General features: G+C 44.2%; 1 protein-coding gene across 3 annotated transcripts in view; it reads left to right on the top strand.

The window, feature by feature from the left end:
* Positions 1-18,174, top strand: part of Nup214 (nucleoporin 214) — a 77,889-nt gene that overhangs the window by 12,062 nt on the left and 47,653 nt on the right. For 2 of the 3 annotated variants that reach the window (XM_021655084.2, XM_021654929.2), the window contains exons 11-21: positions 360-521; positions 1,335-1,800; positions 3,073-3,248; positions 5,670-5,767; positions 7,450-7,536; positions 7,738-7,887; positions 9,298-9,456; positions 10,252-10,355; positions 12,854-13,036; positions 13,684-13,757; positions 13,864-13,947. In XM_021655084.2, coding sequence (XP_021510759.2) covers positions 360-521; positions 1,335-1,800; positions 3,073-3,248; positions 5,670-5,767; positions 7,450-7,536; positions 7,738-7,887; positions 9,298-9,456; positions 10,252-10,355; positions 12,854-13,036; positions 13,684-13,757; positions 13,864-13,947 — 1,743 coding nt within the window. The remainder of the gene's footprint in view (positions 1-359; positions 522-1,334; positions 1,801-3,072; positions 3,249-5,669; positions 5,768-7,449; positions 7,537-7,737; positions 7,888-9,297; positions 9,457-10,251; positions 10,356-12,853; positions 13,037-13,683; positions 13,758-13,863; positions 13,948-18,174) is intronic. The other variant, XM_021655005.2, reaches the window with a different exon arrangement.

An 18,174-nucleotide genomic window follows, 5' to 3' on the forward strand; every position in this document is an offset into this window, starting at 1 on the left:
TCCAACTGTGAATGAGTGTAAAGTAGCTTAACTTGTGTGTGTCTAAGAGCCATCTTGTCATTTCTGTACCAAACCCAGCATTGCCTGGAGGCTCCTATCTTGTCAAGATGTGCCGAACCCGCCTCCTGACTGGAGGAACCTGGGAGAGTGCAGGGCTGCTGGAGTGTCCCACAGGGCCCAGCAGGGTGAGGTGATCTGATAGTGACGAGGGCTCTTGGTGCAACTGCTGCAGGTTCACATCTGGACGAGCTGCTGCTGCCAGGAGCACCTTAGTACCCCTCAGGCAGAGCAGGCAACCCTTCCAGACCCAGGCCTGAAAATTGACTTGGCTCTTTTATCACTTGTTTTCTTTTTGACAGACGATGAAAAGACTCTTCCTCCCCCTCCGGTTCTCCTGTTACTTTCAACGGATGGTGTGCTTTGTCCATTTTATATGTTCAATCAAAATCCTGGAGTTCGGTCCCTAATCAAGACCTTGGAGCCGATCTCACTAGAAGGAGAGCGACAGCCCAAGTCCTCAGGTGTGTGCCTCTGCCTACTTTGGTAGTCCATGATCATCTCAAGTGAAGGTGACTCAAAGATGCATATGATCATCTACACAGTTAGCTCACTTTAGCAAGACATGGCTGTTCTTGTCCTGGAACAAGTGTACACGTCTTCGCCTCCCTTCATCCCCGGGCTCATTCTCTAACCCTCACTACACTTGACAGAGAAAGGAAGGCCAGCCATGTTGATCCTAGCTCTGTTGTGTGACCGACCTGAGTTTTAAAGACCTGTTAATCATGAGGGTTAGTCAAATGTTGATTGTGCGTGGACAGTGGAAAATGTTTATTGGCAGCAAAGAGGTAGATGTGCTATAAAAAAGCACTGTGTGCTGTGTTGTGCTTTCGTATAAAACAGTGCACGTAGAGAAACACTGGAACATTATTCAAAGTTTCACATGTCTTATTCTGTAGAATCCCTGTCATGGAAAGACTAACTCTGTCCCACTGTCTGCTTTCTTTTCTTTTTAGAATTTTAAAAAATTGTTCTTACTTTATGTACATTAATGCTTTGATTGCATGTATGTCTGTGTGAGGGCATTGGATCCCCTGGAACAGGATTTACAGATAGTGGTGAGCTGCCATGTGGACATTAGGAGTTAAAGCTGGGTCCTATGGAAGAGCAGCCAGTGCTCTCAGCCACTGAGCCATTTCTCCAGCCCTGTGTGTTTTCTTAACAGGCACCATTTCTAGCTTCACCCAAACTCCACCCCCCACACACACACATTCAAGTGGACCACCAGAGTTACAGTTTAACTTTGTTCTTTTGTTTCTCCTTGGTTTTCATTGCAGGAAGTTTTCCTACCACTCCCACTTCTCCTCAAGCCCCACAGAACCTTGATGCCCCAGCAACAGCCTCTTTGTCCGTTGTACCTGTGTCTTCTGCTGCTCCTACCACCACCTTTGCCATACCTTCTGCTGGGTCATCCCCTTCTGTGTTCTCCTTTGGCCCTTCATCCTTAAAGTCGTCTGCTTCTGTCACTGGGGAGCCCCCTCCTTTTCCCACTGGGTCTGATAGCTCCAGAGCAGCACTGGGCTCTAGCACCTCCACCTTCTCTTTTGCTCCTCCGGCCAAAGGCTCCCTGTCCCTGACCCCTGCCTCATCCCCCATGGCCACACCTGCTGCTCCCTTCACTTTTGGATCATCAGGCTTTAAGCCCACCTTGGAAAGCACACCCATATCCAATGCCCCAAACACCGGAATGAAACCTTCGATCCCACCCTCAGCCTCTTCGGTGAAAGTCAACCTAAATGAAAAGTAAGTCACCATAAAAGTCTGACTCCTCTTTTTCAATCTTATTGTTATAAAATAAATAAATTATAGTTAATATGAAATAATTCAACAAAACAAAAAAAAGTCTGACTCCTTGGTAGAATGGGTAGAAATACTGCATGATAGTCACTGACTAGGCTCACTGTGAATGGAGTGCTGAACAGTCTTTCTGAGGTAGGACTTAGCAGTGGAAATTCAGCCAGGGTGAAGGTTGACTCTCACCTGCAGATCAAGTCCAGAAGCATCTCTTAAAAGGCACTTTGGCTTTCTGACTTAGAAATTTACACTTAAGTACTTGTATCACTTTTTCAGGATATAACGATAGGAAGAATTCCTTATTGTAAGAAAGGAAATAGCCCAGAGCATACCTCCAGAAAGGAAATGGGTCTTTTGCAGTTTTTTTCTCCTCGTATCCACTCTGACTCTCAGCTGTTTTTTGTGCAGTGAAGGATGCATGAGGTGACTGTCCTGTGTGACAGTCTCCAGAGGTTTCTTGTTGGGTTTCTTTACAGTTCAAACCTTTTGGCGTGGTTTCTGGTTTCCTCCAGGTCTAGTTCCAGCCACCTTACTCATACCTTATTTAGTTAGCTCTTTGTCTACTTTTTTCTGTTCTGCCTACAGAACAGTCTGCAGTTTTTTCTAAACTGCACATCTGGAGGGAATGCTCCCTTGTACTTTACAGCCGTTTCCCACTGCAGTGAGTGTCAGAACCATCAGTTTTGGGTTCTGCTTGCTTTGTAGCCAGGATGTGCTGCTGCAGCCTCACTGTCATTGCTCAGATTAAATCAACACGAGGCCTCTTCACCCTGGCCACTGCCTGGTTTTCCATTCTGTTGGTCTGCTCATTCTCTGACTGAGCTTGTCTGCAGACCTTGTCTTGGGTGGAGTTGACTTGACATTCTTACTAGGCCATGGTGTCCCAAAGATACTGACCTGCTTGCTTCCCTGGTGTTTTTCACACCCTCCAAAACGTCAGAACAAGTTCTCATGCTTTGTTGCAGCACCCCTTAAACACATTTGATAGGCTAAAAAAAATAGATCTCTTGTCCCATAGAGAACTGGGAATTTACCTTACACTAAGTGCTTTTGTGCTGCTGTCGTTGATAAGCAGGGGTAACTTCCCTCACATGAGTAAGCAACATGTGTGTTGTTCCTGAAGGCAGATGGGTAGTCAGTTATTCTTGAGTATCACTGCTCATGACCAGTGTGAAAGACTCCTCTAGCAGGCTGTTGTGATAGAACTATTTCCACTTTCAGGTTCACCGCTGTGGCCTCCTCTGCACCTGCTCTTAACTCCACAAGCACACCCTCCGTGTTGCCATTCTCTTCCTCCCCAAAGCCAGCTGCTTCTGGACCACTCAGCCATCCCACGCCTCTCCCAGCATCATCCAGCTCCATGCCTTTGAAGTCTTCAGTTTCTCCCTCGCCATCAGGTATTCTCGGAAGCCAACAGCTTCTGTCCTCAGCTGTCCTTTATAGAAGAATGGGCTCAGCATGTTAAGAATGCTTGCTAATGTAGTAAGGCAAGGGTTTTTGTTTTTTGAAACAGGATTTCTCTGTAGCCCTGGCTATCCTGGAACTCATCCTGTAGACCAGGCTGGCCTCGAACTCAGAGATCCACCTGCCTCTGCCTCTTAAGTACTGGGATTAAAGAGGTGTACTACCACCACCTGGCTAAATTTTGGGGTTTGTTTGTTTTAATGTCTTAATGTGCTGTGATTGTTGTGTTCTGAATTGGAGATTCACAGTGGTTTCAGTTCTATTAGCTTTTACTTAGCTGCTCATGGAGATTCAAAGAAAGTGTCTTGTCGCTGAGTGCTGACCCTCACACACAGCGTACTCTAATGGAAAGACAGTTACTGAGCTGCCCTTCAGCATGACTGGAGCAGCCCTCAATGACTCTTGTGCTTACTGCTCCTGAGTATAGTGAGAAGTGTGTAATACTGGTTTCTCTGAAAAACACAGGAATGTTATGGGAATATGTTTTTGTTTTAACCCCCAGGTGTGGGGTAATGGGGCTGCTTCACAGCAGTTGACTATGATTTGCAGCATGGTTTTGCCAGCTGCAGATAGTTTCTGTGAGTGTGTGTCATTTGGAATTCTGGGAACTTTTCAGAGGCTGTATAAATGCTAGGGCCTTGCAAGGCATTGTTGCTGTTGGTGACTGGTTAGTGGTTGGATGCTGTTGGTTGAGGTTTATCAAGTAGTCGTTTGCAAAGAAACAAGAAGTTTGCTATCCTAATGATGAAGCCAAACTTCCCCCCTGAGGAACTCGACATACAGGAGGTAGTCTAACAATAACTTCACCCCCTTTCTCTTGTATTCTTTTTTCTCTCCTATCTGGGGCTAATAAGGGAGAAAATGGTGGAGGAGAGAAAAGAACCCACAAAGCAGTAAACCCTCCAGTTATACCTGAGACTATTAATTACATTTTCACCATCAGCTACTTAAAACATGATGAAATGGAATAATTACAGGCAGGATATAAGACTCCAGAGGCACCTACCCTACCTTTTCCCATTTCTGTTACATGTACAAACTGGTTGCAAAATTGTAAATACTGTGGTCTTCACCAAGGTTTAGTGCTTTCTAAACATTTTGCATGTTTGCTTGTCCTTTTTTTTTCTTTTTATGTAAAAAATTAGAAACGTTTGAGAATTAATTTTAGACAATGTGAAACACTTGGCCCTCTAGATGCATGGGTGCCCAGCTCCTAAATGCCAAGACTTTTACACTCAAGAAATGAACAGTCAAATCTAGAGTCCTTGTCATATTTGCCCAGTAATGTCAGTTAAAGCTCGTAAACTACATTCTGTTTGTTTGTTTGTTTTTTCTGCATAGTCTCGGTTCATTTCAATAGCATTTATAAGAAAGCCGGCTCAGTGGTTTTGGGACCACCCTGTTTGGGTTTGATTGTTTCCACATGATAGTGTTCAAGTTAAAGATTTGGAATGGCACATCGTAGAGATGGTGTGAGTCACCGTGCATGCTTTTGTTCAGTCTGATGTGGAGGTTGTTTGCTGAATTTGTTTTATTATGTGTGTGTATGTGCATGTGAGTGCCGTAACTTGGGGAGACCAGAGGTTTCTAGCCCCTGGAATTGGAGTTACAGGCAGTTGTGGGTGCTGGGAACGAATGCTGAATTCCCTGCAAGAGCAGTGCTCACTATTGAACTGTCTTTCTGGCCCCCAGTGCAATTTTTAAATTGGTTATTTGGGTAGCTGTTTGTGTGGGCTTGTATTGAAGACAGGGTTTTACTATGTAGTCCTGGCTGGTTTGCGACTTACCATGTAGACCAGGCTAGCCTCAAGCTCACAACTTAGCTTAGACTGCCTCTGCCTCCTGACCGCTGGGAGTAAAGGCTGGAATCATCATACCCAGGCTTGGGTTTGATGCCTGAAAAAAAAAATTTATTTTGGCAAATCCCGAACAGATATTGAATGAGGAAAACTTGAAATTTTTGCTTCTTACCTGTTGCTCAGAGAAAAGGACATTTCTTTCCTTGTGAAGTTTACCAAAGTCACTTCATTAAACCATTTTGTCAGCCATCTTTGTGTTTTTGAGGCATGTTTTAAAGGTGACCTAACCTTGCCTGGGAATTGATATGTAAGCCTAAAGTGACCTTGAACTTAAATTCTCCCTTCTTGAGCCTCCTGAGTACTGGGATTATAGATGTGTATCACCAGGCCCATGGGGTCATCACTTTTTTTTTTTTTTTTTTAAATACAGATTGTAAAAGTGGAGCCAGGGATGATTCTAACTCCTTTTCTTAGTTTTAGGGAAAGAAGTTTGTGGTGACAGAAGTAACAGGAGTGGGTGTCTGTTATAACTGGTTCTTTGGTCATTTGTGCTAGCAGGCCGATCGACTCAGAGTGGTCCAAGTTCAGTACCCTCCATGGTGCAGAAATCACCCAGGATAAATCCTCCAGTGGCAAAGTCAGGCTCTCCTCAGGTAGGTTTACATTTTCTTAATATACTTGCATGTTACTAAAGTGGGCCTTTGCGCTTTAGAATTCAGACACGGGAGATACTGAAGTCGACAGGTACTCAGAAAAGCAATTATTTCCTTTCCTTTTTAAGACATGGTCTCACTATGTAGCCCTGTCTGGCCTGGAGGTTACTCTGTAGTACAGGAGGCTGGCCTTGAACCCACAGAGATCCTCTGTCTCCTGAGTGCTGGGATTAAAGGCGTGGGTCACCATGCCCAACCTCTGTTTAGCTTTTTAATTGAAGTAATTTATGTGGAAAAAAGTCCATGTGGAATGTGCACACCTCGATCATTGTCATCAGCTAACTGCACCTTTGTAACTAGCAAACGAGTTGACAAAGGATCTTGGGCTCTTCCTCATGTGCCCTCTTCTGGTCTCTGTCCTTGCCAAGGGTCACTCACTGTCTTGTTACCTAACAGTATATAGATTAATTTAGCCTGTTTACTAATTTTCTTCAAATAGAACCACAGAGTGTATGCCGATTTCTGTCCCTCTGCTGCTGTGTGGAGTTGATGCTTTATTACGGGTACTACTTCCATCCTCCTGAGTAGTTTCCAGCTAATGCTATTCTGACCAGTGTGCTTGATGTCTTCTGGTGAACATATGTACACCTTTCTTTGGGGTTTCAGCTTAGTCATGTGATGACTGGGCCATAGACTGCAGTTCTTTAGCAAATTGCGACCCATGGTTGACACTTCCACACTGTCCACATTCTTGCCAGGCATGCTGTTTTTCATCTTACATTGTATTTAGTTTTTTGTTCGTTTGTTTTTATTCAACTTATATTTTCCTAGTGATTAGCAAAATTAAGCTTTATTTCATATGAATTTTAGCCATCTGTATATTTTCTATGAATTTCTATAGCCTATTGATGTTCTTAACGGTTTTCTGTTGGAAGGTGTCCCAGTTTTATTTCTGTTGCTGTGATAAAAATTAACCAAAAGTTCCAGGTAGTGGTGGTGCACGCCTTTGATCCCAGCCCTTGGGAGGCAGAGGCCAGCCTACAGAGTGAGTTCCAGGACAACCAGGGCTACACAGAGAAACCCTGTCTCAAGAAAACAAGCAATGCCACTGATTTAGGGGAGGTTTTTCTTCCTTCTTCTTCTTCTTTTAAATGATGAATCAAATTTAATTCAAACACTTCCGAAATAGCAGCAGCTTTCTAACATGCCTACAGCAGTAGAATCTGAACTTTTTGGTGTGTCTATAGACACTTGCTCTACCTGCTTCTCTGACCTCTTCTCTAATTTTCCCTGTCCTTAGCTTCATTAACCCACATGACTCTCACACCTGGTCACACCAGTCTTCTTCCTTTAGCTCCTTGTGCTTGCTCTTGCCGCCTGTAGCCTTCTCTCTCACAACTTGTTCCCACTTGGGTGAGGGAGAACTTTCTTGGCTATCTTCAGTGCCTCATTCTCTGAAGGTTTGCTTCTCACTGTCTGCGTTGGCCCTGAATACGTTTCCTGAGTAAGGATGTCAGAACTAGCTCACGGTTTTCACTGTGTGGAATGTGTCCTGTACAAAATGGAGACCCAGTGCACACAATTCGAAAGAGTGGTGACCCACGTGCCACCTGACGGGGCAATGCTAGAAACCAGAGCTGATAGTGTGGAGCCCACCGTGAAGTTTTTGCCTTCCATTTCAGGCCAAGTCACTTCAGCCTTCTGTCACAGAGAAACAGGGACATCAGTGGAAAGACTCAGACCCTGTGATGGCTGGAATTGGAGAGGAGGTGAGTTTGCTGCACGAGCAGTATCTTTCTGAGAGAATCTTTGACAGTGAGACTGGAGCAGCCTTAAGTGTATCCCCTGCACTGCCACTATTGTACCATCAGGTCCTGGCTCGGACCCTGGACAGGTTTACCCTGACAACATGGAAGTGCTGTTACTACTGCCGTTCAGAACAAGTTGTCTCTCTGTTCATGGTCTCACAGATTGCACACTTTCAGAAAGAGCTAGAGGAATTAAAGGCCCGGACCACCAAAGCTTGTTTCCAGGTTGGCACCTCAGAGGAGATGAAGATGCTGCGGACCGAGTCTGATGACTTGCACACCTTCCTTTTAGAGATTAGAGAGGCCACAGAGGTTAGTATCAGTGGGTATCTTTCCTGAGTAGACGGGGGCTTTCAGAAATTGCAGTTAGTTTGGAATACTGCTGTGAACCACAATGTTCTCAGGGGACCATCAGTGCTGTTGGTGGCATTTTCTCTGCAAAAGCCTGAGGTCAGGACTGTCTGAACTGAGGCTTAACAAAGCTTTTCTAGCAATCTTAGTTTCCTCCTGTGTAAAATGGTGCCATAATTTCCACCTTGGTAGCACATGCTAGACATTCCATAAAAGTTGGGTATAGTTGTTTATTTAAGTTAAGTATATTTTCAAATGTTTCTTTTATAGGATTGGGTTAAGATAGGATCATTTTGAAGCATACAGATGTCAAGTATTTATTGCTTAAAGCTACTCCATCAGGCACTGTCCTATACCAGGATATCTCACGCAATCCTCACAGCTTTCCTGCCTAGGGCAAGTTGGGACCCTCTCCATTTTGCTTAGGAAGGCAAGTGAGATTTTGAAAGTCCCTGCTTGGAAAAGGATATTAGCAGACGCGTTTTCAAGTCTTATATCTTCTGGTCTTAATCAATAAGCTTGGAAAGAGAAAGTCTCCAGGATGTTAGGTGATGTCTTTCTGGAACTGGATCGCGAGTCCTGTCTCTGCTCTTACTTTCTGCATTGTCAATCACCAGAAGTTGTGTTTGAAACCAAGAGAAAGGAAATTAAAAACTTTAGGACCTGATGAGATAGCTAAGTAGTTAAGAGCACTGCTGCTCCTTTCAGAGGACCTAGATTTGATCCCAGCACCTACACGGTGGCTCACAGGCCCCTCTAACTCGAATCCCAGGGTATCTGATATCTCTTCTGGCCTCTTTGGGCACAAGGCACTCATGTGGTACACAAGACAAACACTTATACGTGTAAAATTTAAAAATTAATAATTTTTTATATGACTATCCTTCTAAACATGAAATGTTTTTTCAGAGTTTAGGATTTTTAATTTTTTCCTACAGTCACTGAAGCAAGAAACATAATAGAACTTTTTTGTTTTGTCTTTTTGTTTTGTTTTGTTTTTTCAAGACAGGGTTTCTTTGTGTAGCTGTGGCCATCCTGGACTCCCCTTGTAGACCAGGCTGGCCTTGAACTCACAGATATCTGCCTGCCTCTTACCTCCCCGACTGCTGGGACTACAGGCATGCGCTACTGCGCCCTGGCAATAGAACATTTTTTTTTTTTACAAGCTCCCCACCCCGACACAAAACAAGAAGAAAAGAAAAAATGGGAAAAAATGGTTTTGTGCGTGGAAACAGTGAAATGTTTAAATGTGACTGAGATCTTAACCATGTTAAGCAGTTGAGACTCTCCACCCTCCTGGGCCAAACAGAGGCTTTGGTTTTGTTATGGCTATACAACCGTTGTATCAGTATATCTCTGTGCCTTTCCTAGTCTCTTCATGGAGACATAAGTAGCCTGAAAACAGCCTTGCTGGAGGGCTTTGCTGGAGTGGAGGAAGCCAGAGAACAGCATGGAAGAAATCATGACTCTGGGTATCTCCACCTGCTCTATAAGAGACCACTGGATCCCAAGAGTGAAGCCCAGCTCCAGGTAGGTGAGCAAGGACCTTCCATCTGTTGAGGACTCAGCTTAGTTTTTTCTAAATGGCATTTCCTGTTTTGTGATTGAGACATAACACGAACATTTGTGAAATATACTTCACCATTTTAGATCTGTGCTTATTGGGGGCTGCTCAGTGTCTGTACGCTTACTTGATCAAATATTTCGGTTTTGTTTTTCATGTTTGAGTCAAATTGCGTAGCCATGAAGATTAACTGCCCCAGCTGAAAGAATGTCCCTACAGGTTTAACAGCCTGTAAAAGTTAGTAGTGGTAGATTGGGTTTCCAGTATGGATGCTGTTGTATACTTTTGAAAAATGCCCCTCAAATGGTGAGGTAGCCTGTATGTTCTGTGCTATGAATATCTAGGGTCAGAGTTATTTCCAGTGCCAATTATCGAATCATCTTGTCTACTTTAATTTCCTGATGGGAGAACTAAATGGGCGCACTGTGAGCAAGGGCAGCAGGGCATTCCAGCATGTCCCACCCTGCCCAGGGGAGGGCACGGAGAAGGAAGTGGGTGCATGTGCTCCCCAGGGCCCGAGGCTGCCACACCCACTCTTTCCCTTTCTCTGTTTCATCTCTGTTATACTACTTCAGAAATGGAATTTCTGCTTTTTATTAAATGGTTTGTGTTTAATGGTTATAATAAAATCTAGTGTTTTCCTTGTTCATACAGTTCTCAATATAGAAATATTTCAGAATTATTTTGACTACTTAAATGCATCTCCCCCCAAGCTAGCTACCAGAAAAATGAGTCATTGCCTTTTAATTTTTCTCTGGTAGGAAATTCGCCGCCTTCATCAGTATGTGAAGTTTGCTGTCCAGGATGTGAATGATGTTCTAGACTTAGAGTGGGATCGACATCTGGAACAGAAGAAAAGACAGAGGTGAGTGAGGTGTTGTTGCTGCTACCTTTTGTAGGACCAAATGTAAAAACTCACAGCATCCTTCCTCCTGCTTAGTCATTTCATTTCTACACGCTTCATTTACAGAAGCACTGAATGATGATCATCGTAAGTTATATAAGCAAATTTGCACCACAGCATAATTTCAGAATAAGAATGTGAATTTCATGAAGGCTGAGGATGTAGCTTGGTGATAAAGCAGTTGACTTTTATGTGTATATACCATATATTCAATCCCTTACATCAGGAAAGCCCAAGCATCAGGAAGGTATATAAGCCAGGCAGTGGTCTCGGGAGGCAGAGGTACATGGATCTTTGTGAATTCGAGGCCAGCCTGGTCTACAAAGTGAGTTCAGGACAGACAGGCCTATCTGTCCTGACAGAGAAACCTAACACAGAGAAACCCTGTCTGGAAAAAAACTGAAAAAAACCCTGTCTAGAACAACAGCAACAAACCCCAAAACAAAAATTATGTAGCCACTGAATAGCTGTTCTCAAGAAATTAAACTAAATGCTTTTTATCTTGTATCAAACATATAAATTAATTGAAAAGCATTTAAGATGATTTCAGTGGGAAGGTACAACAAATGTTGAAAAGGAGGAGCAGATCTGTGGGTAGATTCACAGTTTAACTACAGTGCTTAAGAGGATTCAGCTTGGGGCTGGGTAGGGTGGCTCACTGATTAAGAGGGCTGGCTGCTCTTCCACAGGACCTGAATTCAGTTTCTAGCCCCACATTAGGTATTGCACAGCTGCCTGTCACTCCAGTTTCAGGAGGTCACAAGCTCTGTATGTCCATGGTGCTCAAAAACACCCTCTGACACACACACAGAGTAAATAAACCTTAGAAAACAGAGAGAAATCCTCTTGCACGTTTGTCAGTCTTCCAGGTTGTTTTTTTGAGAAAATGTTTGTTTTGTTTTACTTTCTGAGAAATGGTTTCGGCTTTATGGTCCAGGATGTCTTGTACCGCTTGGTTTTCCTCCTGCCTCAGTGTCCCAAGGGCTGGGAGTGTAAGCATGAGCACATCTGGCGTCGAGAAAAGAACTCCAGTTAGTATGACCAGCTATCAGGATTTGACAGGTGATGGTGAAGACGGATAACTGGCAGCCTCGCCATCTGGGTTGTGCTTATATTTTGCTGAAGGACTAGGATGCAGTATGCTGAGAACTAGTACAAAAACTTGAAAGTTTGTGAGCCCCTGTCAATGTTAGATTTTTAACACTTAGTGATTAGCCCTGTATGGAAACAAAAACTGCAGTGTTGATTTGTTGTAAAGCTGTGGGATCATGGAGCTTTTTCTTGGGGCAGTGGGTGTCTTGTCAGGGTCAGGACTAGAGTGTGTATATAGTTTAGTTAGCAGAAGTAAGGAAATGTCGCCATGCTGTGTGGAGCAGGCTAAAAAGTCCAACCCTAGGCCCCTCTGCTCCAAGCGGAGGATGGGGAGGCAGGCTGAGCAGTTCTCCCAGCTCTGCCCACGGAGGATTTTTTTGGACTGGAGCCCTTGCCCCCACAGTCAGAGCTCACTCCACTAGTTGTGATTCCATGAGACGGTGAGGCGTCTGCTCTCCTCTCCAGCTGTGTTCTCCTTTGCTAACAGAGCCATGCTGCACACGCTAACAGAAACCAGCTTTCCTTACTGTGACAGCCCCTTGCATTTCCTACTCACCGCAGTAGGCTGCTCAGTTCCCTTTCTCAGAGTTCAAGTTCTGGGCATGGTTTTCATTTCTTGGCACTTCTCTGTTTTCAGTCCTTCTCAAAATGTTACCTTACTCCAACTAGAAAGTCCTGGAAATGTATGTTCACTTGACTGCCTTGTTCTTCTCAGTGGTTCTGAGAAAAGCAAATAAAACTAGACATTTCTGTTATGCATCAGTAGTTTTTATTCTGATCTTTATGTGGTGATAGACAGATGGACAGCCAAATAATAGCAAAGAAACCAGGTGCCTCACATAGGACCACCCAATTTTGTTTTATTTGTATATTTTTAAGTTAAAAAACATTTATATGTTCAAAGGTTTATAATGAAAATCAAAAGCATGTAGACCTGAGTATTTCTGACCTTAGACCTGTCATCCAACAGGAACTGTTTTGAGTCTTTGGGGAACTCAGTCTTCCTGCTGCCAGCCCTGTATTGTCTCCATCAGCAGTCTAAGCAATGACTGCCTCCCACATACTTGCAGTGAGCCTGGTTTGTTTCCTTATAGAAAAACATAAGTCAAGTCCCAAGTGGACCTCTGGAGGGCTTAGCTTATGTTCTTCCCAAAGCCTGCAGTTTTGCCCAGTTTGTACTAAGGCCTACTGCAGGCCCCTCTGATTCTGTCCTACCCTAATGAGATTCTCATGCCTCTCTTACTTAATATTTTCTTGATGTCTCTTGTTCTCCATTTTACGATTTTTTTCTGTTAGAATTGCAGCCTCCTGTGTTGTCGGGTAAAAGGGAGCTGTTTGTATCTAATTCTTTTCCTTATTGCCACCAGGCGCCTGGTTGTGCCAGAACGAGAGACACTTTTCAACACACTAGCCAACAACAGGGAGATCATCAACCAGCAGAGGAAGAGATTGAATCACCTGGTGGACAGTCTGCAGCAGCTTCGTCTCTACAACCAGACGTCCCCGTGGAGCCTGCCCTCAACACTTTCCACTCAGAGCAGCACTCACAGGTGTGCAGGAAACTCTGGTGGCAGGGGCAGAGATATTTAGAGAGCATGTGAGTATGTGCAGTGGTCGCAGAGTGGCTCAGGCACTGCTGCAGGCTGGCCGCCATGCTGTCCTGGGCAGGTTCTTCACCCCCTCTGACCTTCAGTTCTTTTGCTTGAAAAGTAAGGGTGACAGTGCCTGCCTTCAGGATGTGTGTAGGCTTCAGTCTATAATGCATGGAGTGGTGTGCCCGATGAAATAGGTGCTCAGCAGGCCATAGCAGTTTCCGTAGTAACACTGAGGCCATTTTACTGACAATAGCTAATTGGATTACATTTTCTAACTTCCCTCAGAAGCCCAAATTTGCCATTCTGCTTTAGTATGGAGATGGGTAGATCCTTGCAGTTGGCCAGTTTACCCCAAACTTAATCCTGATGGTGTTGTGTTTCTGCTTTAGGCTTGTGAATGCAGTGGTCCTTTCTGCTGAGACGCCAGTATTCGGCTTAGCACAGGACTCTGCAGTGTTGAGGTTGTTGGCTTTCCTTTTGTGTTGATAGGCATCTTGTCTTGAAGTGAACAGCCTCTAATCTCTGGGCTCAGATAGTGAGTGTATACCACATAGCCTCAGCCTTCTCATGGTTGGTTTGCATGTAACGCTGCCTTGTTTCAGTTTTGACAGTGACCTTGAGAGCCTGCTAAAAACTACCATTGAATCTCACACCAAGCCCTCTCCCAGAGTGCCAGGTAAATGCTGCCTCCCTAGCCTCCCCCAGCATAGTTTGTGATCCAACCTGGCTTTTAAAAGCTAAATCTTAAGCATTTATGGATTGATGGATTTATTTATTTTCAGCTAAACTGTCCCCAGGGAAACTGGCTCAATTGAGGAACTTCTTGGCCAAAAGGAAGACCCCACCAGTGAGGTCCACTGCTCCAGGTAAAGGAACTTAACTGGTCCTGAGCTTTTCAGCATTGGCTGTGTAGTGCTAGGGCACGGTGGAGCTGGGTAGGTTGCCCAGATTCCCAGAATCTGCTCTCAGTCTGAGTATTGGAATAAGAAGCAGTTCATCTATTTTGGATGAAACAAACTCAAGGTGAATCTTTGGGCTTTAATATCTTGCAGTTCCCAGGTTATATGATAATGATTCAGAATGGCATGGGGTTGGCTAAGCTGGAAACTAGCCTCAAACCTTATATGGGTTTTTAGTAATATTATACTTGAAAAAGGCTTCTTAAGAAGGAAAAACCATAGATTAGGCAGTGATGATTAAACACTTGCTAAGGGACTGGTAAATGGCCTAGTGAATAAAGGCATGTGCTGCCAAGCCTGAAGACCTGAGTTCAGTCCCCTAGGACACGCATTGTGAAAGGAAAAAACCAACTCTTGTCTTTTGACCTCTGCGTGTATGTTGTGGCACATACACACCACGGTAAATAAGTGTAGTGATTTATATTTAAAATACTTGCTGAAAAGCAACAATAAAGGTGAAAGGTTCTCTTAAAATTTAACCTAGACTTCTTTAAATTTTTTTTCTTTTGGTGCTGGTGATCAAACCTGGAACCTAGCACGTGCCAGTGGGTCTCTACCGATACCACTGAGCTATCCCTTAATTTTCTTTCTTTCTATTGAGATAAGAGCTCATATAGCCCAGGCTATCGTTGAAACTCACCATGTAGCTGTGTGTTTCATTTTTCAAAGCTAAGACTGCTTCATGCCATTTCCCTGGAGATTTTCAGCACTATGTGTGACCTGCAGCACAGTGTAGCTGTAAAGGTCTTGTGTTTGCCATTCTCTGCCGTTGCAAACCTTTCCTCTTGTAGGTGCTTCTTAAGTCTTCTGCCGACAGAGCATTTTGCCAGACACTTTACCTTGGCCAGCTCTGCTCAGGCCGCTGTGTACTCATTGGCATGCCATGCCACAGTTGCCTCGTGATAGTCAGAGGATGACTATCCCTTGAGACAGGGTCTCTGGACTCAGCTAGGCAGTGCCATTGGTCCTCCTGTGTCTGCCTCCCATCTCATGCTGTGGTCATAAGTCCTCACAGCAGTGCCTGCTTTTTACATGGGTGTTGGGGGATTTTAATTCAGGTCTTCATGTTTACACAGAATGTACTATTGGCAACTGAGCCATCTCCCTAGCTCCTTTAGGCCATCATTTCTGTTGCGGCTTCTCACATTCCGAGGCTTCACTGAACTGTCCCACTGTCCTACCAGGTCTTTGGTACTGCTTTAGTTAGAAGGAAATAGTTTATTTCTTTTTTTTTTTTTTTTTTTTTTTTTTTAAATAGGAAATAGTTTGTTTCATCTTTCAGCTTGTGTTCTGTCAACTGGGGAAGTCAGGGCTGGGACACAAGGTAGGACTCTGGAGGCGGAAGCTAATACAGAGGTCATGGAGGACTGCTGCTTCCTGGCTTGCCCAGCTTGCTTGCTTATAGGACCCAGGATGGACATCCAGTGTGTGGCTGTGTCCAGCCACCATCATTGATCAAGAAATAACCCACAGGCTTGCCTACAGGCCAATCCTATGGAGGCATTTTCTCAGTTGACGTTCCCTTTTCCAATATAATTCTAGCTTACGTCAAGTTGAAAGCAAAAATGAACCAGGACAGGCATCAGTACCTACTATCTGCAGTTAACACCACCATAATCAAACTTCTCTTCTGCAGTAGACGTTCGCTGCTTTCTATTTGTGTTCTTTGAACATGTGCCTGATGACTGTAGGACACATCCTTGTACTAGAACATAATGTACTAGAACATTATGTGTTGGGTGTGGAGTCAAATGCCTTCCATACCAGCACTCAGGAGGCAGAAGCAGGTAGAGCTCTGAGTTCGAGGCCAGCCTGGTTTACAAAGTGGACCGGGACAGTCAGTGCTCTGTTATACAGAGAAACCCTGTCTTGAGAAAAAACGAAAGAAAGAAAGAAAGCCTATCCCACATTTACCCAATATTGTTAATCTTACTTGTTGCCAGGAGGTTACTTAAAATGTTCTTACTCATAAATCCTTATCTCAAATGTCTGATTACATCATTATGGTTTGGTTCTTATACATGGTATTTATGTAACTTCATTCTGCAAATGTGATTGCCTACCTTGGTTCCAGATAGTGGTAACTAAGAGAAGCAAGTTGTGGCCACTGAAAATTTGAGTAATGAGAACATAAATGTTAAATGGAAGCTGCACATTGAGTAGCACACGCCAGGGACACGGAAGCTTTGCTTTGGAGATAGGGTCTCATGTAGTCCCCGCTGGCTTTAAACTGTGTAGTGGAAGATGGCAGTGAACTTACACCATCTTCTTCCACCCCCTAAACGCTAAGATTCCAGGCATTACCACCACCCACAGTTTATAAGCACACACCTTTAATTGTAACCTAATACACAAAGTGTACAAAACAAAAATAAATGTGTAATATCTACTGAAGTTAACATGCCAGCTTCTTAGAAATACCCCTCATGGGGCTAGAGAGACAACTCATTAAGAAAGCCTGTTCTGAGAACATGCAGCCCTGAGTTCGTATTCCAAGCAGCCATACAAAATGACAGGAACGACTACCTGTGCCTGCAATCCCAGCATTAGGGGGTGGAGACAGGCGAATCCATAGATGTCACTGACTAACCAGCCTTAACCAAAAAAGCAAATTCCGATTCAGTAGAGGCTGTCTCTAAGTAATAAGGTAGAAAGTGATAGAGGAGATGTCCCATTCCACATGCATGGGCGTGTGGGGGAACATGCACAAGAACTCTCTCTTGCACCCCACACATTCCTTTTTAAAGAATATGTTATGTGGGAATATGTGGAACTTATATCTTTGCGTATATTTTTAACTTAATTTTATTTATGCTTGTGTCATTTTTAATTTATTATTTTGGAAAAGGAAAGAAACTTCTAAGAATCTACTCCCTGAAGCACCCAGTACCCTTCACCCCTTAGATGATCCGTGACTTGGGTTCTTCCTACTTTACCATGGGGAAGAATGTGCTCCTGTAGCCTTTTAGTCTTCCTTTTAGTCTTTCAGGGCAGAATTCAAACGCTCACACAAGATGCTCAATACTGTCTTATAAAATTGGCTTTCTCCCTGGTGATTTTGCCCAACTCTAGGTTCCTGTGAACCTCTGAGCACATTTAATGTAGACCAGGCTAAGCTATGGTGGTTGGCAGCCTCCATGTTCTGGGTGCTTTTCTCATGTGCTTCTTCACCTTACCGTGGGGTTTATGCAGTGTGACCCTGTTGTAGTTAAAGGAGCTTCCGTCTCGTTTGCCACAGTTGCATCACTTCTCCCCCTCCTTTCCCAAGGACACTGTAGTATAATTGTTAGGACTGTTTTGGTACTGAGGGTCAAACCCAGGCTGGGCGTTAGACAAGTGTTTTATGACAGACCCCACACCAGCCCTGTTCCCTTTTTTATTTTTCCTAAACTATTTCGTGAGCAGACAGGGTAACAGGGTTCCAAGAGGGCATTGTGTTAGTTTCCTTTAGGTGTTGCAACAAATCACCACAGACTTAGTGGCTCTTAATAGATAGCACCTGCTGCTGTCACCCATGCAGTCAAGTTCAGGCACTGTGTGGCTCATCTGGGTCCTTTGCCAGGACAGAAGCTGGGCTCAAGGTGTCGGTTGAGTTGCTCTGTGGGAATGAATTGTGGTGAAGTTGTACGTCCAAGCACTTGGAGGTCACTTGGATCTGGAGCTGCAGGATGAGGTCCTTGTCCTGTCTGTTGGCGTTTCTTGCCCTCATCTTCAGGATGCTATTGCATACCAGCTGGCAGTAGAAAGAAGAGCAGAGAAGACCAGGGTTAACTTATGTGTTGAGAATCACTGTGCTTATTTACATGTGTCTGAGACACCCAGGCTGAGGCTCTCTCACTTTGACAGCCTTCTGTGGATGTTCTGAGGTTAGAGAGCAGCAGTGATGGTGTGACTATTCAGGCCTGCCCTGTGGGCTGGCCTGTTACCTCTCTGATACCTCCCTGTTTTTTTTTTTCTTGTGAGAGCTTAATCTCTTGCTTTCCCACCACCATTGATTCTCTCTCTCTCTCTCTCTCTCTCTCTCTCTCTCTTGCCTGATAGTCAAAGCTGTCCTTGTCCTAGCAGCTTAATCTTCAAAGCCCACTAAGCAAAGAATCCCAGACTATCATTATTCACATTCAGCAATAGCTGCTT

Source organism: Meriones unguiculatus, chromosome 8 (genome assembly GCF_030254825.1).
Source record: "Meriones unguiculatus strain TT.TT164.6M chromosome 8, Bangor_MerUng_6.1, whole genome shotgun sequence".
Classification (NCBI taxonomy): domain Eukaryota; kingdom Metazoa; phylum Chordata; class Mammalia; order Rodentia; family Muridae; genus Meriones; species Meriones unguiculatus.